This window comes from Malaya genurostris, chromosome 2 (genome assembly GCF_030247185.1).
Source record: "Malaya genurostris strain Urasoe2022 chromosome 2, Malgen_1.1, whole genome shotgun sequence".
Taxonomy (NCBI): Eukaryota; Metazoa; Arthropoda; class Insecta; order Diptera; family Culicidae; genus Malaya; species Malaya genurostris.
This window is the reverse complement of record NC_080571.1, coordinates 106,167,056-106,188,639: the sequence shown is the minus strand read 5'-3', so window position 1 is coordinate 106,188,639 and position 21,584 is coordinate 106,167,056. Positions and strand designations below refer to the sequence as shown.

General features: G+C 34.9%; 1 protein-coding gene across 5 annotated transcripts in view; it reads right to left on the bottom strand.

The window, feature by feature from the left end:
* Positions 1 to 21,584, bottom strand: part of LOC131433080 (adenylyl cyclase 78C) — a 243,579-nt gene that overhangs the window by 23,581 nt on the left and 198,414 nt on the right. For all 5 annotated transcript variants that reach the window (XR_009230019.1, XM_058599840.1, XM_058599841.1 and 2 more), the window contains 2 exons: positions 8,267 to 8,685; positions 7,869 to 8,195 (listed from right to left, as the gene is read on the bottom strand). Coding sequence is in view for 4 of the 5 variants with exons in the window: in XM_058599840.1 (XP_058455823.1) it covers positions 7,869 to 8,195; positions 8,267 to 8,685 (746 nt within the window). In the remaining variant the exon portion in view is untranslated. The remainder of the gene's footprint in view (positions 1 to 7,868; positions 8,196 to 8,266; positions 8,686 to 21,584) is intronic.

Below are 21,584 nucleotides of genomic sequence, written 5' to 3'. Positions count from 1 at the left end.
CAATTCGCAAAAGACAATAACAATGTGCACTATGTGGAGCACGAAAACATTAAGTAAAACATTCCAGTATATATGGAAGATAGAGCTATAGAAGTGCGTGTGCATAATCTTCCCTCAAGCGTCATCGATCCTTATATTCGCAAAACTATGTCCCAATACGGAGAGATTCTCTCTATCGAAAAAAAAGTGGTAGAACTTTTTCCCCGGTATTCTAAATGGCGTACGTTTGCTACGCATGTGCTTGAAGAGGGCTATACCTTCTTATGTGACTTTCGGTCAGGATACAAGAATCCCGTACAAATTACTTGTTACCTATAACAAACAGATGGCCACATGTCAATATTGCCAAAAAGCTGTGCACTACGGTAAGCTATATGATAAACTGGACAAGGAGACAACTACACCAAAGGACAATGGTGCTTCCTTCACACCAACCCCAAGTAACCCTAGTACACCTGTGACAGCCACCAGCAACAATGAAGCATCATCTACAACGAAACCATCAGTGTTCCCTATAGAACGAAGTACACCAGCTGCAGCTAATAACCTACCCAACGCCTTTAACAAAACAACGATTGTTCCGTCCATAACAGTGATGCTGAACCAATGGACGGGAGTGTGAATAGCGAACCACTGCTTCCCCTTCATTCGCTAGATAACAGCGGAAGCGCCCCTTCTTCAAGAAAAAATAATTATAACAAGATCCAGAAAAAAAATTTTTTATTTTTTACTGTAAAAAGGTCACGTTAAACTTAAGTGTAACGGAACCGAATAAAAAAAATTATGAAAAAAGTGAGTATAACAACTTTTTTCCATGTATTCGTCCTAATAATCATCTACTTTTTAGTGCTTTCTTGAAAGCCGTGAATATATGCAAATACTTCCATATATCTTAAATCTGAATTCTGGTGATGTCGATTTCCTAAATTTCTTCTAAAAGGAAGGAACTACCATCCCTTAAAAGACACAAAAAAATACCCCAATATTTTTGTTCAAACCACTGTATCTCGAGAACCGTAGCATATACGAAAATTTTGATTAACTTCTTTTTCATTGGATGTTTAGCGTTCTTTCATAAAATTTTATTGAAAAAAAATTTACATTGTTTTGAAAATATGTAACTGTTTCAAATGCCTGCTTTACAGGCTCCTACTCTTATTTGCACTCATCTAGTCCCTATAAGGATTTATATGTACCATTTATCCGGTTAGCAGATATGTGCTTCTGTGGATCAATTGATAAATTGACGTGTTTTGTGAACATATTTCTCGGTTCGAGTCTTTTGGTTTTTATTTCATTCAATTTCAAGCCATGTAATTTTCAAATCACACAATTTCACATGTTCATGAATATAAATATAAACTATGTGCATCTTATAAGATGTAAAATCGTTGAGCTATTTAATATCTGGATGCAAATAGTCTGATATATTTGTACATCCAAATAATTCAGTGTTGCGAAAAAAACAAATTTCGAAAATCACCGATTTCGAAATTTTTTACAAGTGATTTTTATACAAAAAAAACCCTTCTTAATCCACCTAGTGGTGTGATAATGCCTTTCTCTTCTTTCATAACAGTCTCATGAAAATATGTTTCATACTTTTATTAAATAATTTTGGATACTAATTTTTACACCAATTGATTCAGATTGATTCGAGTAGTTCACAAAAGCATGCTTCAGTGTTTATGTCACACAGTCAGCATCATTTTTCCAAACTAGTGCTTGACATTTGCGTTGCCTATTTGTATGAGAACAGTGATGCTAATCTAAAAAACGTGATTAATCCACCTAGCAGTGAGATGATACCTTTTTTTATCAATTCGCATGTATTTTTTGCATGAATATTCTTCGGTGTTTAAGTTTTCATTACATTATTTTAATGACCGTCGTTTTAAGCGACAATTTGAGATTGTAATCACTCATTACTCTGTAATGTCGAAACTGCAAATACAATCGAATTTGAATCTAGAAGTGTGATAATCGATTAAACATGCTATGATATGTAAGTTCCACTTTAGAGTTTACGGTAATTTAAGGTACTTCCAGAGCCGGTATTCAGGAACCAGCATAACCCAAACCGATTCGTATGGCCATATGACGAATAAATTACAGTTTTGAGTACAACTTTGAAGCTTAATTGGATAAAATTCATTAATTTTTGTATGTATGTATAAAACTAATTAATTTTGTATATAAGTTTAATTCAATTTGAAATTTTGTTTCTGAAATTTGATTAGGCTTTTTTGAGAAAACGATTGAGCTTTGAGAAACGATTTTATACTGGAACCGGAATTCTAAAATCGGTATGGCCGAAGTCAGATAAATTCACCTGAATAGCTGTATAGTTTACATTTGTTTCAAAATATTTGAAAATCAGTGAAGACATCTTTGAGAAATCATAGCATGAATTAAATTTTTAGGTGCCTTCTGAATGGACAACTGAATACCACTAAAACTGAAAAAAGTTAATTTTTTTATTGACTATCCAAATCTGCTAACCCGATGAACCTGATTAATTTATGTGGAATAGACATTTTTATACTAATCACCCTGTATCCCCGAAACCGGAAGTTGGATCTGACTGAAGAGCAAGATGTTTAAAATAATCTTGAAACTTTTCATTTGCATCTTAGATGATTCTTAGATTTCATTTGATTCTTAGATCGGTTCAGCCATCTACGAGAAGAATGAGTTACACAATTTTGATTTCGTTTCATATATCATCCTGTAGTTCCGGAACCAGAGGTCGGAACCAAACATAATTCAGGAACTTTGTTTGGGAGCATACGAATTTTCGTATGAATCTGAATTTGTAGAAAAGAAATTTTCAGAGAAAATTGAGTGAAATTATTTGTCACACACGCATTTGCTGATCTCGACGAACTGATTCGAATGGTATATTGATGTTATGTTCTTCCAGCATTTATTGCTGTTAGTAGTTTAAAACAATATAATTAAAAAAAATCTGCCATCATCTGGTTTATATATGTCATATTCGAACGATTATGTTGCCAAAAACGAGCCGTGCTAAAATCGGTCTGAGGCAAATTGTCTTGAAAAAGGATGCTGTACACAGTCTTTTTGGTACTTAGAAACAATTGTATGTAATAGAATAAAAAATCGTGTTTTCCGTTGCTCCCAAGCATTGCTTTGTCATACAGCGCTCAAAACTCCTACTGCTGGAATAGGGGGAAAAGTCGTTTACACAAAAATTTCGATATCTCCGTTAAAAATGGACGGATTTTAACAATCTATGGCTTGTTGAATAGGTATTATCGTGCGGAATCTAAGTCTGAAAATATATTCTGTTTTTAAGGTCAATTGTGACAGATACTGTCAAAAAACTGAAAATTTTGACATAAAACTTCGAATAACTCAAAAAGTAAACATCCGATCTCAAAACCATTCAATAGCGTTTTGGGTGACGGGGAGGCCTTTCATTTGCGACTAGTTTGATCAAAATCGGTCCAGCCATCTCTGAGATCTCGACCTCTTAGTTGACAACAAACATACAGACACACACACATACACACACACAGACATTTGCTCAGTTCGTCGAGCTGAATCGATTGGTATATGTCATTCGGCCCTCCGGGCCTCGGAAAAATTTTCGAAAGTTTGAGCGATTTCTATACCTATTTTTTATATATATAAAAAAAGGTAAAAAGCCTTCTTAGTCCACTTAGTGAAATTTTCATATATCTTGAAATATCACATGAAATTTTCGAAATCGAAAAAAAAAAATTTTGATGCCAAAAGGCTCAGAATTGAATGAAACGTCGAGATTTAGTGTCATCTCGAAAATTTTTTTCGAATTTTCGCTTTTGGAAATTTCATGTACTCCCCCTTATGGTGCTTTTTCAAGATCGAAAATTGTCAAACCTTTACCACCGGGCAGCACCCCTTAAGCATGTCCGATTTAGGTCAAATTTTGCATGAAGGCTTTTTTCGAGGTGCTTGAACTTTTGAGCACTAGAACTTAACGAAAATAGAGGTGATCCCAAAATTTTGGCACCCTTATATATATATATATATATATATATATATATATATATATATATATATATATATATATATATATATATATATATATATATATATATATATATATATATATATATATATATATATATATATATATATATATATATATATATATATATATATATATATATATATATATATATAAGAGCGGTAAAAATCAACGTGTTTTGTCGGTTACGTCACTTATACAATCATATATCTGGAACCAAAAGTCATTACCATTTGATCTTCGAACTTGATCAATGGCCCGACAGTAGCTTTCAAACGAGCCCAAGTTTGTTAAAATCGGTTCAGCCATCTCTGAGAAAATTGAGCGCGTTCAAATACAACGCTTTTTGTCGGTTACGTCACTTATACAATCATATCTCCGGAACCAAAAGTCTCAGCCATTTGATCTTCGAACTTGATCAATGGCCCGACAGTAGCTTTCAAACGAGCCCAAGTTTGTTAAAATCGGTTCAGCCATCTCTGAGAAAATTGAGCGCGTTCAAATACAACGCTTTTTGTCGGTTACGTCACTTATACAATCATATTTCCGGAACCAAAAGTCACAGCCATTTGATCTTCGAACTTGATCAATGGCCCGACAGTAGCTTTCAAACGAGCCCAAGTTTGTTGAAATCGGTTCAGCCATCTCTGAGAAAATTGAGCGCGTTCAAATATCTTCGAAAAGTGCACACACACACATACACACACACACACACACACACACACACACACACACACACACACACACACACACACACACACATACACACACACAGACATTTTCCGATCTCGTCGAACTGAGTCGAATGGTATATAACACTATGGGTCTCCGAGGCTCCGTTCGAAAGTCGGTTTTTCCAGCAATTCTAATACCTTTCTATAGAGAAAGGCAAAAATCACCGATAAAAAAACTTACTGCAGAAAAGATCAGTACTGATTTTTTGACAACGCGATTCTCACTAGAACTTTTTTATTGAACTAAATTGAATTTATTCATTGAATTGAACGAACGGCGTAGTGGAAATTTATCATCGGAGACTCTTCTCCCTTTCGATTATCTCTTTAGCGATATTTCTTTGGTTGAAAATTTGTCATCAAGCTTCGCTGACACAAAAAATCACTTGTTTCATGAATGAAAATATCGGAAGTGATTTTTTCAGTCACTGATTTTTTTTAGAAAATCACTTGAACTGATTTTTTCACGAGTGATAGTTAAACAAACTTTTTCTGATCATGATTTTCCCAACAGTGCAAATAATGTCATGTTTGTCATATCGACCAAATTTTAAAATGTTATAAAATTTGCACATGAAGAAAAGATGAAACTTACACGACATGTAAACCGATAGTACTATGAAATAGACATCAGTTGAAACGAAAGTCTGATTTAAAACCATGATTGATGGAAAATTACATCAAAATTCATTTATTTTTTCTTTGAACAAGACTGTATATTTACAAACCGCTTCGTTTTGTAATGTAAATTTCCATTCAATTGCCTGCTCCAAATATGTGCATGAAAATAAATGTAAAATCACAAAATATTTTTATCTGTGTAGTTTTTTTTTCAACTATACTGCCCATACTAGCATATCTGTCTTATTTTGAAAATCGACAAGTTGAGAAAACGATGAATACATGTTTCGGAAATAACGAAAAAATACTCGCTTACCGGTTCCATCTTAGTATGCTACGCTTCTCTCGCACGTGGCAAAATCTCATGTTTGATTTCCCATTCGTGTGAAATTTTTAATCGTTTGCGATATCATGTCAGGTTTTGATGCAATTATATTGTATGGTGGAGACTCTTCCACGGAAGACAGCTCAAACAATGGATTTGTTGGATTTCAATGCCACCAACACTCGAGAGAATTATTCTGAAATCTCCCGTTCTGTACAGTACGTTCGAGATAATTCCAATTTGAAATAAACGCATATGCCAACATTTAATTTGGTCAAAGCTATGACAAAAGAGCTAAATCTTTTCCTGAAGTTGTTGCTTAGGAGGATGAAATTGTGAGTATAAATGGGAGCAATACGTTTGATTCTGAAGGAAGCTACCTTGGCGAAGAAATGAGATCGGAATGTAAAATATCCAAGAAAAATTATCGTACCGGCTATATCCAAATAGCGATTCAAAAAAAATTTATCTTACATTATCTAAATTTTTGCACGCACTGCCAGCGCTAAATATTGGTGCAGTGGCCAGAAAAAATTGATGCAACCTGTAAATTTTGTAGTTACTAAAACGCCAGTCGTCATTCGTTTACGCCCGAGACGTCAGATAGGATATGGCACCTAGTGTTATATCCTTAAAGGGTCACATAAGTAGTGTGGACTTTGCGTCTGCTTAGCGGTTTAAGTTGAACTGCTAGGCACGAGATGGCAGTTCAATTTGAACTGCTTTAAGCACTGACGAGCCGAAGGCGAAACGCAAAGAAAGTTGAAACTAAATATAAGTTTTTTTGCACAAAACAAAAAACCCCTAAATGTTCAAACTCTGCGGCGACCAGTAGCCAGTCGTCATTCGTTTACGCCCGAGACGTCAGATAGGATATGGCACCTAGTGTTATATCCTTAAAGGGTCACATAAGTAGTGTGGACTTTGCGTCTGCTTAGCGGTTTAAGTTGAACTGCTAGGCACGAGATGGCAGTTCAATTTGAACTGCTTTAAGCAATGACGAGCCGAAGGCGAAACGCAAAGAAAGTTGATACTAAAACGTGATTTTGAATGCGTGGGACAGATATGCGAGTACTTTCCTTATGCGACCGACCCGACATGATTTTTTTTTTTAATTTCTGAGCTAACCCCAAATTAGGCGTGGAATTTCTGAAAGTAAGGTAAAATAGACGTTATCCGTCGGGTTAACTCAAAAGTGGCCAGAGTCCATATGCGAGAATGGGCAGTAATAGTCTTACGTTCTGAACTTAGCACAAGTATTTTTTGTACTCTGTTATGAAATCCTTAGGGTGTTAAAAGACACCTTATGGTAGAAATAGATATACCTTTTGAAATGCCTTTGGGAATTATGTTCAGTTGAAAATTGAAAGGTGTCTTTTCGCACCTCCCGAGAGAAATAGTGTTAATAAACGTTGCTCTGAATGAAAACTCTCATAGCCCTGTAACCAGCTATTAGATTTCGCCCATATCCAATTGTTGATTTCGGAATAACGTGAAAAAATGTGCAGGAAAAGTGCACTTGATGTTCTCAAAAATCGCTGGACCAATTATCTTAAACTCTGACTAATATAGAAAGTATCATAGTCTTATAGTCTAGTATTGAAGTATATACGGACCTGACTTCGTGTTCCCGAGTAACGAAATAAAATGTGCTAAAATGGGAAAAAGCACACGATTTTCTCCGAAACTGGTGGAGTAGGATAGATCCGTCGTTGCGGTCTACGTGATTTTTGATACGAACAAGGTTGAGTCCTCTCCTGAAACCGAATACTGAAAAGCGGTGCCAGGGGGATGAAGGTTCAAGTCCAAGTCCTGAATAGTTTCACTCACCATCACGCTGTAGGCTAGTAAACTACCTATTGCGTGATGGGCGAGTACTGTACCTATCTTAAATTTGTTTAAATGAAAAGGTTAAGGGAACTTGAAAATCAATAATGCAACACCTGTTTAGTAATCAGATGGTCGAGACAAGTTAATTATGAACCAAAACAAAAACTAAACACAATAGAAAATAAACTGTTTCTAACATTTTTGTGCACACAGTAACGCAAGAGTTGCGTTTTATATCAAGCTAAACCAGACGTTTTGATATGTTTCGTACTTTTCACATTCGGGTACGGTTTATCCGTGGAACAGTATGATAAATACTTACATTTTCGTGCAAAAACTTGTTGATCGTCGTCACAATCAGATGACAAATGGCAGTGACCGAGCCGGCGATCATGCACCACTTCAACGGCAGTGGCAGCATGGCGTACGGCACGAAGATGATGAACAGGACATACCAAATCAGGTACTCCCGTTCGGCGAAGCCCATCCCATCGCCGATGAAACCTTGCAGATTCAGCAGCAGCCAGGTGCACACGGCCGCCCAGTGCAGATAGTTGTTGGCGAACAACCGCCAGCTCCCCAGAACACAGATCAGGAAGTTCGAGACGACACAGCACACCGACCAGGTGATCTCGTGAGCTTTCACTGTCTGTAAATACAAAAGGGATGCGCACATTCACATTTCATTCATTTTTTTGAGGTGATCAAATCGGAACTGACCGCGGGATGATTGAAACCTATCCAGACAGACGCCAGCACGATCTTGAGTACCAAATCGACTACATTCACCAGTATTAGTGATTTTTGCCGCTGCCGGTGGGAGTAGGTCAGATAGGAACGTTCAAGGGACGGTGCACGGAAGGAGTTGGTCATCGATGGACACAGAATACCCTTGATCACATTTCCTCGCTTGAAAGCCGAGTAGGTGTTACTGCTGAGCGGCGGTAGTGCAGCGCTGGTAGGGTTCGCTGTATCACCAATCCCGTTCCCACCACCACCACCTCCTCCTCCTCCTTCATTATTGGTTCCTCCGCCAGGTGGCGGAGATGAAGTAGCACCACCACCGCCACCATTCTTTCCGTTGCTGTCGTCCATCTTTACCGGTGTGACTGCCGAACCATTTGGTTTGTGTATGTCAGCTGCGAAGAATACAAGAATATGTAATATAGTTGTATCAAAGGATGGCTTTTCATTAAAAGCATAAACTTGAAGCGATCCTGTAAAGTTTGAACGCAATTTTAAAAGTTCTAAAAAAGTTAAAATCTATATGTGGAAGTCACTATATATTAGACTAAATATTGATATGTGCAAGAACGTAGAAAATCGATGTAAGTTTTATAATAGGTCGAAACTTTATTTTGAAAGATTTTCAAGGTTGGTGGGACAGTTAAATAGTGGGGAATGCAATAATGATTAAACGATTGAAAATGTAAGGTTAGTGTTAAAAAGAGAGCCAAGTTACTGGCCGTTACTCCATGTTAGTACGGAAAAAAATAGTCGCGTACACACTCAGACAATATACAATAACCCAATACAGATAATAAATATGTAATAAATTGAAATCTGCATGACTCAATTATTCTGCATTTCATTTTCGCTCAAAATTTCTGATGTGTGATTACTATGAGCCAAGCAGCATGTTACAAGATGGCATTTTTGGGAAAAGGTGAACTGTCAAAGCAAAGTCTTGGCATTACATTCCTTTCGTGGAATTTGGCCTTTCTGTTTCAACAGACTTCGCAGCAGATTCTTAGTGTACAGAATCATTGCATGGCTAGTACTATGGATCCTACTGACACTAAGAATTCTTCCAGGTCGGGGCTCGAACATACGACAACTGGTTTGTAAAACCAGCGTCCTATGCATTGAACCGCCAACCCGGGAAGGTGAACTGTAAAGAATTTAAATAAAAAGAAGCAGTTACTAGATTGATAAACAAAAAGTTTTCAGAAGGATGTAAATCTAGCACATAACACATGGTCTGAAAAGTCCCGGGCCTAACAAAGATAACACGTGTTATTGGTTCAAAATTAATTTTATTCATCAACGTAATCTTCAACAAAAGCAACGCAACCATTCCAGCGCTGCTCTAACATTTCAATACCACTTTTGTAGAACGATTATCTTTTGCCTCAAAATAGGCCTCAGTTTCAGCGATAACCTCTTCATTTGTGCGAAATTTCTTACCGCGGAGCATTTTTTTTTTAGGTCTGCAAACAGCCAGTAGGTCGCTGAGAGCCAAATCTGGCGAATAAGGTGGATGTGGGAACAATACAAAATTCAATTCATGTAGTTTTGCCATTGTTTTGATTGACTTGAGACCAGTGCAGCAAAACTCCATTCAATTCACTTGAAACCGAATGTAAAACACACTGACTCTACTGCAGTAAATTTCACACTCTGACACACATAACGTTCGGTGACGTACCGAACCGGCAGCATTCAGTTCTTCAATCGATTCTCTTCAAATCAAAGCTCAGTTTAAACATTGTCAGTTGATCTCTTGAAGTAACAAAATATTTCTTTCAATAGTGTGAGAGCGGCCTTCAAATGAGGTTTAGGTAATCATTCGAATTGGTTCAAGATAATAGTTCAAAGACAAAACAGGTAACTGAAACATCAATTACAGAATACACATAAATTAATAGTTTCCTCCTTCAGTTTCCATTTTTAATACTTTACTCCATTTATAATTCTATTCATTCGAACTTGTTCACTACCGACAGTGAAGACAATGAAGCAGCTAGACTACTTGGCATTTGAAACTGAGCAAACAAAACTTCAAATGACTAGGTACGATTATTCAACTGACGATGAATTCTGGAAGCTTCACTTGAAAATGGCAGCAAATGTCATATGAATTTGTATCGATATGCTGACGGTCAGTGTTCATAAATTTCATTTTCATCTGATATCCCAAGTAGCATACGTTATTACACTTCAATGACAGTAACTTATATGACACAAGCTCATGGAACAAGTAGAAGACTTTGCAACGTGCATTATAACTGCTATGTAATCTGAAAAGCGTAAGAGGCGGAGTTTGTGCGACTTACCAAGGGTTGCCAAACAACTTCTCAGTAACGAATATTTGATTTGATTCAGCATGCACATCAGTCACAATGAAACAGAAAATAGAAGCTTGTGTCAAGTTAGAATTTGTTGATGTTTTTCCCATTCAACATTCACGACCAAAAATTGTCATCCGATAATCAGAGTTAAAATATAGAATTCAATCTTCTTTAAACTCACTACATATCTACTTCGATCGACACTAAAATTGTATTTCTTTGTTGCATCAAAACGAATACGGTAACCAATATGAAAACATTACTTAACTTTGTCTTGTTGTGTGTATTACTTTTTCGTTGTCACATTTTGTTACGGTGACCAGTTGGCGACTAAAAACAGTCAATGCGAGCACGTCGTAAGAGTTGGATTACCGAAAACCGAAACCTTACGTTGGAAATTATTGTAACTTAGTATGATGAGATGTCAATCCATTATTATTATTATTATTTTGACTCCATTGTCACCATCATATTACGGCTTGTTACGTCTTGTTTGTCATGCGACCATTATGCAGCATCTGTTTTATTTTGTTCTTTTTGCCTTTCTCTTATAGAAAGGTTATGCAATCACTTGAAAAACCGACTAGTGAAAATTGTCATATACTATTCGACTCAGTTCATCGAGCTGAGCAATATCTGTGTGTGTGTCAAATAATCTCACTAAGTTTTCTCGGAGATGGCTGATCCGATTTTGACAAACTTAGATTCAAATGAAAGGACTCGTGGTCCTATCGGAATTCCTGAATTTCATCCGGATCCAACTTCCGGTTCCGGAGTTATAGGGTAAAGTGTGTTAAATATTGTACACCGTCACTTAAACCGGCGAAACAAAAAACGTAAAAACATTTCTAAACTGGTCTCAAAACTACACAAATCGATAGTCATTATCAGTAGGCAACTAAACAAACCAATTCCGGCTATCCTGGTTCCCGGTATCCGGTTCCGGAAGTACTGGAAATAGTGGTCATATATACCAAAATAGATCTTACTCACTTTTCTCAGCGATGGTTGGACCGATTTCCACAAGCTTAGATTCAAATGAAAGGTCTTCCGGTCCCATATGGAATTCCTGAATTTCATCCGGTCCGACTTCCGATTCCGGAGTTATAGGGTAAAGTGTGTTCAATATTATATATACTCAGAGCAGTATTTATAGCGAAAAGGCTGAATGGACAAATTGATGCTCCTGAGATTCTCTCGCAAATATGTATTAATGTCCCTCTAAGAACGCTAAGGGCATATTCAGGAGTGTTCTAGTTCTAGATGCATAATTTATGTCAGTTTTAAAATTTAAATCTAGAAATTATAACAAAATAAACTGGCAGCCCCAGCAACGTTTTATCTGTGTTTCAAATATAGAAAAAATAGAACGGCAGTGTATACCAGTTTTAAATTTGACAGTAGAACTGGTCGAATAAATAAAAATAAAACGGATTGCTGGTGATACGTTTGTTTCAGTTTCATTTACATTATAGACCACCCATATGAATCTTGCAGCTGCTGAATTTGCTCTAAGAGTGCGGAATTTCTTGCGACTCGACTTACGAAGAACGGAATATGGTCAGAACAAACCGATTAGGGCAATGTGCAATGTTTTCAATAATGTTGTTTTCAAGAATAGGCTAAAGAGACTCAGATAGATTATAAGTAGAACTTAATTATTTTTTAGCACTGGACAATGTTTGTATCCTTATTCGTTAGGCTTATGTTTCTGAATTGTAATTATGTGAACAAATATGTACAATGTTAAAAAGATGATGGGATTTACGCGCATTTGATGAATTTCAAATGGGCTTTTCCCACTCTACCAAAAACTCCATTGAGATCAATCCAGGTCAGATGGAAAGAAATAGATAAATAAATAAATAAATAAATAAATAAATATTGTACACCGTCACTTAAACCGGCGAAACAAAAAACGTAAAAACTGGTCTCAAAACTACACAAATCGATAGTCATTATCAGTAGACAACTAAACAAACCGATTCCGGCTATCCTGGTTCCCGGTATCCGGTTCCGGAAGTACCAGAAATAGTGGTCATATATACCAAAATGGATCTCACTCACTTTTCTCAGCGATGGTTAGACCGATTTGCACAAACTTAGATTCAAATGAACGTCCCATACGTAATTCCTGAATTTCATCCGGATCCGACTTCCGGTTCCGGAGTTATGGGGTAAAGTGTGTTCAATATTGTACACCGTCACTTAAACTATTTTCGGATTCAACAAACATTTAAATCGTAATTTAGAGTGCGTACTAGTAGAGTTTGTGTGTCATGTTAGTTGGTGGCCGTACGAACCGACTTTGATTATAACGATTCTCGGGTTCCGGTGCCGGAAGTGCATATAATAGTGAACCCACTCCATTTTCTTAAGGATGACTTACGCAATCAAAGCACTGTTTTATTCTGTATTTTATGCACAAACAATCTCTTGGTTTCTTTCAAAAATCCAAGAGACAAATTTTGAATAGAATACCACAATATTATATGTACATGAGAAAGGCATCATTACACCACTAGGTGGATTAAAACAGGTTTTTTATTAAAAAGTTACATGTGCTACTTGGGATTAATCCATTGAAAATGAAATTGTACACCACTACTTGTGACACGGTGTGTTGTCTTGATGAAACAAAATTTTTTTCTTTGTCATATGCGGTCGTTTATTTGCAATTTCAATCTTCCAACGCTCCGATAACCATTCACTGTTATAGTGGTATTTTTGTTCTCAACATAGTCGATAAATATTACACCACGCACATCCCAAAATACCTCGGCCACATGTGCTTTGGCCAAGATTCACCAGTTGCTGTCCACTCAGATGGCGATCGTTTTGATTGTGGAGTGAAGTGATGAGTCCATGTTTCATCCATTGTCACATATCGTCGCATAAATTTCCGTATGTTATGTTTAAACACTGTTCAGAATCATCAACACGTTCTCGTTTTCAGTCAACAGTGAGCAAACGAGGCACCCACTTTGAACAGAACTTTCTCATAGTTAAATGCTCATGCAATATAAAGCCAACACTTTCTTTTGATATCTTTACGATGTCAGCTAACTCACGCAACTTCACTTTTCAATCATTAAAAACTATTTTGTGGATTTTTTGAATGTTTTCTGGTGTTATCGCTTCATTTGGACGTCCACTGCGTTCTGTAGCACCAGTATCTTCAAGACCACGTTTGAAGTTAGCAAATCAACGTTTTATTGTTGTTTCTGATGGAGCGGATTCATCATAACAATGTTCAAGCCATTGCTTTGCTTGAACGGTATTTTCCCATCAAGAAGCAATGTCAAATTCAAACACGAAATTGTGTTTGACTAATTGTTCTGAAAATAACGAAAGTATTGTCGCTTTTAGCACAATAACTCACAAAGTAATGAATAGAATATCATGAAATTTTAACAGCTTTCCTTTAAAGGTTAGTATTAACTGCAATAATACTACACAGTAAGAAATAATGAAATTTACACGACATGGAAATCAATAGTACCATAAAATAGACATGGGTTAAATCGAAAGTTTGATTGAAAACCATCATCGATGCAATACTGAATTGGATTGTATCGAATTTTCAATGAATATAATTGTATTTTTAAATTAACGCTTAGTTTTGCGTTTAAATTATATTGCTCTAAATATGTGCAAGAAAACAGATGTAAGTTAACAGAATATTTTGATCTGCGTAGCGCCATTTATGTGTTAGGCCCGGAACTTTTTAGCTCATGTGTTAGTATGAGCAGACTGCATGCAACCTAAGGCAATATAATACTGGACTTACGATAAAAAAGTTATGTAGCTTCGATAACTGGCTGCGTTTGCATCAGAGCATGAGAGACAACTGAGAGTGGAAGGATATATTGGCATCATACATTTGTTTTACTTAACTTATGTATCCTGATGCCTTCAAGTAAGAAAAGTTACCACATGAACAAATAATGAATCCATGAAAAAAATATCACTTCCAATTCAAACTCACCAAGCATTGCTCAGTGAAACTGAACTGAATTATATAATTTTTTTGCATATTGGAATTCTAGGTTTGTTTAGAACTAGCTAGACTATATTCTGTCGAGTAGAAAATGAAACATAACGAAAACTTGTTTAAAACTGTCGAAACACCAATTTGATGCCGTTTTTCCGAGCAGAAAAGCGGATTTCTTGCAATTTTCCGTCTTATGTGTCTTGAAACCAGTATACTTGAACGTTGTCTTTTCCTGGATTCAACAACCGATTAACCGCTAGTTGATACCGTTCAGAACGCAAAGTTTAAATCCTTCCAAAGCGATTCTAACTACCCGCAAGCTTAAACCGTTCCTCATTAGACACGTCGATAGTATGTTCGACAGCAGTTTCTGTTTTGTTCGTAATAGCTGTCTGTATACATACATATGTAGTGGATGAACTTTGCATCATTGGCTCGAGCAACAAGCCCGCTGCAGGTTATGGCCCGGTAACGGGACCAAAGTGAAAGTCGTAAAAAAGATTTTATTATCCTGCAAACAATGACACGAACACGTGTACGGAAATAGAACATTGTTCGAGAAGGCTACAGATGCACGGCTAATAAAAAAAATCCTCACCACAGCTAACAATGTCGGCTCACCACCACAGCAGAAGCGAAAGAACAAATAGGCAAACCGCATGGAAGGAAAACAACTCCCATAAATAAAATCCGCGCTCGTCAGATCGGTTTAGCCAGACACCCACCAGGCTCGGTTGTGCCGCAATGAATCACTCTTCAATAAAAATGTTTAGGCTGTCTGTTCCCTCATTAAACTTGTCTATCCACTTATACATGGATGCCTACAGGCGCACACATTGTCTCAATTAAATAATCAATATATTTCCCATTGTCTCGTGCAATTTTGTGTTCCTGGCAAATGGCTTTCGCTCGGGTGGCGAAAGGAGGATGGAGGATAAATATAGCGATTCGCATCCATCGGCAACGAGCACATGGCCATCATGCCTACACACAAAAGACGCGAAAAACGGGTTAACTAAACGGAAGAAACAGTTACGGAAGCTCACTCCATTTCACATGTTGGATCATTTACGGGAAATTATTACTGTTGTGTTATCATTTTATCATACATTTGCCATGATATGGTGCGATACTACTCCGGTAGACAGACACGAATGGTTAGAGAGACAAAAAGTTTCGACATTTTCCATTAGGGAAGCTTTTACAGGGTGATTTTTTAAGAGCTTGAGAACTTTTTTAAACAATAAAACGCATAAAATTTGCAAAATCTCATCGGTTCTTTATTTTAAACGTTAGATTGGTACATGACATTTACTTTTTGAAGATAATTTCATTTAAATGTTGACCGCGGCTGCGTCTTAGGTGGTCCATTCGGAAAGTCCAATTTTGGGCAACTTTTTCGAGCATTTCGGCCGGAATAGCCCGAATTTCTTCGGAAATGTTGTCTTCCAAAGCTGGAATAGTTACTGGCTTATTTCTGTAGACTTTAGACTTGACGTAGCCCCACAAAAAATAGTCTAAAGGCGTCAAATCGCATGATCTTGGTGGCCAACTTACCGGTCCATTTCTTGAGATGAATTGTTCTCCGAAGTTTTCCCTCAAAATGGCCATAGAATCGCGAGCTGTGTGGCATGTAGCGCCATCTTGTTGAAACCACATGTCAACCAAGTTCAGTTCTTCCATTTTTGGCAACAAAAAGTTTGTTAGCATCGAACGATAGCGATCGCCATTCACTGTAACGTTGCGTCCAACAGCATCTTTGAAAAAATACGGTCCAATGATTCCACCAGCGTACAAACCACACCAAACAGTGCATTTTTCGGGATGCATGGGCAGTTCTTGAACGGCTTCTGGTTGCTCTTCACTCCAAATGCGGCAATTTTGCTTATTTACGTAGCCATTCAACCAGAAATGAGCCTCATCGCTGAACAAAATTTGTCGATAAAAAAGCGGATTTTCCGAATGGACCACCTAAGACGCAGCCGCGGTCAACATTTAAATGAAATTATCTTCAAAAAGTAAATGTCATGTACCAATCTAACGTTTAAAATAAAGAACCGATGAGATTTTGCAAATTTTATGCGTTTTATTGTTTAAAAAAGTTCTCAAGCTCTTAAAAAATCACCCTGTATTTAGAAATTTACACTCAAAAGCGAATTGAATTCATTTTATATGGTATCAACCGAACTGAGGTTTTTGCATAAGAATCTAAAACTTTCGTTTTGTAGATTTTATTCGTAAAGCCTGCACCATGTTCTTTGACATTTGACGATATTTAGTATAGTTTTGCGTATGCGGGCTTTTCAATTTTAAACTTGGCAGACTACTTTACTAAAATATATATCTATGATTTAATTTTTATATTTTTTAGCACGATTTACTAAACATTCACGCGTGTGAATCCGATTATTAAGTTTTGAACAGAACGCAATTTTCGGAACAAATCGAAAAAAACCGGACGAACGAAAATTCATTGCTGTATATAAGTTCTCTTGAACGCTACTGATCTAGCAAGTGATTTGAACGAAAAGAAAACTTTCTTTACAATGATTTTCAATAGTTAAAATTTTAGGTGTACAACTTTGCTTCCTATCCTATTTTTCCAAAATTGAAAGCTTTATTGCGAAAAAGTGCTTACAGATGTATTATTCAAAGTGTTGTCCGTCGCTAGCGACCACTTTCTCCCATCTTTCCGGCAGTTTTCGGATCCCGGTTCGAAAAAGTAGTCCACTTTTGACGCTATCCATGAAGCAATCCATTTTTCCAACTCTTCGAAGGATTGAACATGTTGATCTGCTAGGCCGTGTACCATCGAACGGAATAGGTGGAAGTCAGAAGGGGCGACATCTGGGAAATACGGCGCGTGGGGCAAGACTTCCCATTTCAGCGTTTCCAGGTACTTTTTGACCACTTTTGCGTCGTGAGGCCGATCATTGTCGTGTTGGAGGATGACTTTGTCATGTCACTCTCGATATTGTGGCCGCTTTTACTTTAGCGCGCGAGTAAGGCGCATCAGTTGCGTTCGGTAGCGATTTTCTGTGATGGTTTCACCCGGTTTTAAGAGCTCGTAGTAAATCACACCGAGCTGATCCCACCAAATACAGGTTTTTTCTCTTCCACCACCATGTTTGTCTTCGACATCAAAATCACCATTTTTAAAACGTTGAAACCACTCCCGACCACGTTCTTTTACTCAGAGCAGCATCATCGTTAGTTTCTGAGAGCATTCGATGCGCTTCAGTTGCATTTTTTTTCGAATTGTAACAGAAAAGTAAAACTTTCCGCAAATGGCGAGAATTGGGCACATAAACAGACATTTTCGAGCGTGACTAATACGAAAACAAGAACAACTGTCACTGAAACGGCGATGACAATTCGAATAGGCACTGTACACACTTACTTTAACGGCATTATGTATTTTAACCAGCCTCAGCCGGTACAGTCACCTATCGGAAAACGGCGGAAGCAAAGTTGTACTCCTGATAGTAAACAGTTCTATTAAGTATCAAAACCAGATAAAATTTTAATCAAACACTGTCATGATCTGCTGACCAGGAAATCATTTCCTTCACTAGGTAATACTTTCTGGAAACTATCAGATAACCCTGTAGATTAGGATAAAACTACGAACTATTCTTTTATCCTCGGCATCTTAGAGCTAAGGCAGTCTGCCTGATTGAATATATCGTTGAAAAAAAAACGAACTTTGCTTAAAATACCTCAAATATATTTTTGAATGGTAAATTTTTCACTTCTTCTTTTTTCATTATCTTTGAATCATCCACAGTCACTACCCATCCTTGAAGCATCCATAGAAAGTTTCGTATCCGCAGTTGCAAATCACTTTCCAGATCGGTAGTTTTTTAGTAAACTTATATGCTATAATGAGTATATTTGGTTCTTCTTTACTTAAATTTTTAATTTTTTCATTTTTCCGTTTCTTCTCCTGATTCGGTTCCGACATTGATCCCATCCCGGTTTCGATTTCGATACGACCGATGGCATGGCTTATGTTTTTACATACCGAAGGGTTCTTCCGTTTCTCCATTAGATCGCAAAGTACGCCCGTATAACGACAACAGAAGAACAATTTTCCCGTCTCAGAACCTTCTATCCATCCGTATATCCGCTCATCCATTTTTTAGTTTTTTACGTTTTTACCGTTTTCTCGATATTCTAAACCATCTTACTTCCATTTTTTTGTTTCCGTTTCCGTTCATCCGCTCTTGAATTTTTCGGTTTTTCAATTCTTGCGTTCTACTTTTGTTCAATTTTTTTATTCATTCATCTGCTCATCCATTCTTTCATTTTCCTGTTTTCCGATATTCCCTTCTACCTTTCATCCCTGCTTCTGTTCTTTAGTTCTTTGGTACATTTTTTTTCCTTTTGCTATTTTGTTATTTTGTTATTTTGTTATTTTGTTATTTTGTTATTTTGTTATTTTGTTATTTTGTTATTTTGTTATTTTGTTATTTTGTTATTTTGTTATTTTGTTATTTTGTTATTTTGTTATTTTGTTATTTTGTTATTTTGTTATTTTGTTATTTTGTTATTTTGTTATTTTGTTATTTTGTTATTTTGTTATTTTGTTATTTTGTTATTTTGTTATTTTGTTATTTTGTTATTTTGTTATTTTGTTATTTTGTTATTTTGTTATTTTGTTATTTTGTTATTTTGTTATTTTGTTATTTTGTTATTTTGTTATTTTGTTATTTTGTTATTTTGTTATTTTGTTATTTTGTTATTTTGTTATTTTGTTATTTTGTTATTTTGTTATTTTGTTATTTTGTTATTTTGTTATTTTGTTATTTTGTTATTTTGTTATTTTGTTATTTTGTTATTTTGTTATTTTGTTATTTTGTTATTTTGTTATTTTGTTATTTTGTTATTTTGTTATTTTGTTATTTTGTTATTTTGTTATTTTGTTATTTTGTTATTTTGTTATTTTGTTATTTTGTTATTTTGTTATTTTGTTATTTTGTTATTTTGTTATTTTGTTATTTTGTTATTTTGTTATTTTGTTATTTTGTTATTTTGTTATTTTGTTATTTTGTTATTTTGTTATTTTGTTATTTTGTTATTTTGTTATTTTGTTATTTTGTTATTTTGTTATTTTGTTATTTTGTTATTTTGTTATTTTGTTATTTTGTTATTTTGTTATTTTGTTATTTTGTTATTTTGTTATTTTGTTATTTTGTTATTTTGTTATTTTGTTATTTTGTTATTTTGTTATTTTGTTATTTTGTTATTTTGTTATTTTGTTATTTTGTTATTTTGTTATTTTGTTATTTTGTTATTTTGTTATTTTGTTATTTTGTTATTTAGTTATTTTGTTATTTTGTTATTTTGTTATTTTGTTATTTTGTTATTTTGTTATTTTGTTATTTTGTTATTTTGTTATTTTGTTATTTTGTTATTTTGTTATTTTGTTATTTTGTTATTTTGTTATTTTGTTATTTTGTTATTTTGTTATTTTGTTATTTTGTTATTTTGTTATTTTGTTATTTTGTTATTTTGTTATTTTGTTATTTTGTTATTTTGTTATTTTGTTATTTTGTTATTTTGTTATTTTGTTATTTTGTTATTTTGTTATTTTGTTATTTTGTTATTTTGTTATTTTGTTATTTTGTTATTTTGTTATTTTGTTATTTTGTTATTTTGTTATTTTGTTATTTTGTTATTTTGTTATTTTGTTATTTTGTTATTTTGTTATTTTGTTATTTTGTTATTTTGTTATTTTGTTATTTTGTTACTTTGTTATTTTGTTATTTCGTTATTTCGTTATTTCGTTATTTCGTTATTTCGTTATTTCGTTATTTCGTTATTTCGTTATTTCGTTATTTCGTTATTTCGTTATTTCGTTATTTCGTTATTTCGTTATTTCGTTATTTCGTTATTTCGTTATTTCGTTATTTCGTTATTTCGTTATTTCGTTATTTCGTTATTTCGTTATTTCGTTATTTCGTTATTTCGTTATTTCGTTATTTCGTTATTTCGTTATTTCGTTATTTCGTTATTTCGTTATTTCGTTATTTCGTTATTTCGTTATTTCGTTATTTCGTTATTTCGTTATTTCGTTATTTCGTTATTTCGTTATTTTGTTATTTCGTTATTTCGTTATTTCGTTATTTCGTTATTTCGTTATTTCGTTATTTCGTTATTTCGTTATTTCGTTATTTCGTTATTTCGTTATTTCGTTATTTCGTTATTTCGTTATTTCGTTATTTCGTTATTTCGTTATTTCGTTATTTCGTTATTTCGTTATTTCGTTATTTCGTTATTTCGTTATTTCGTTATTTCGTTATTTCGTTATTTCGTTATTTCGTTATTTCGTTATTTCGTTATTTCGTTATTTCGTTATTTCGTTATTTCGTTATTTCGTTATTTCGTTATTTCGTTATTTCGTTATTTCGTTATTTCGTTATTTCGTTATTTCGTTATTTCGTTATTTCGTTATTTCGTTATTTCGTTATTTCGTTATTTCGTTATTTCGTTATTTCGTTATTTCGTTATTTCGTTATTTAGTTATTTCGTTATTGGGTTATTCCGTTATTTCGTAATGCCGTTATGTCGTCTTATCGTTATATCGTTATTTTGTTTTCTTTAATGGCAAATGTTTTAAAAATGCATTAAACGTCGAGATCTGGTGTTATGTCAAAAAAAGAAGATGTTCGTAAAAAAATCGAGATAACACCAGAGACGTTTCGCGCATATCTAAGAAAAAATAAGAAAGCCACTTAATGTTGAAAATTCGCATAAAAAATAAATAACTATGAACATTCGCATAAAAACCGTTAAAAATCCTTCTTTGGTCAAATTCCACTTTAAAAAGTCAACGTCAAACGTTCAGTGCAACAAAATTCATTACTTTTCAGATCACGTTATGTTCATCTCAACAATCGCAACATACGCTTGAACAAAGCGCTTCATTGTAGGTTTCAACGCAACATCCAAAATAATCTTAAATGCTTCC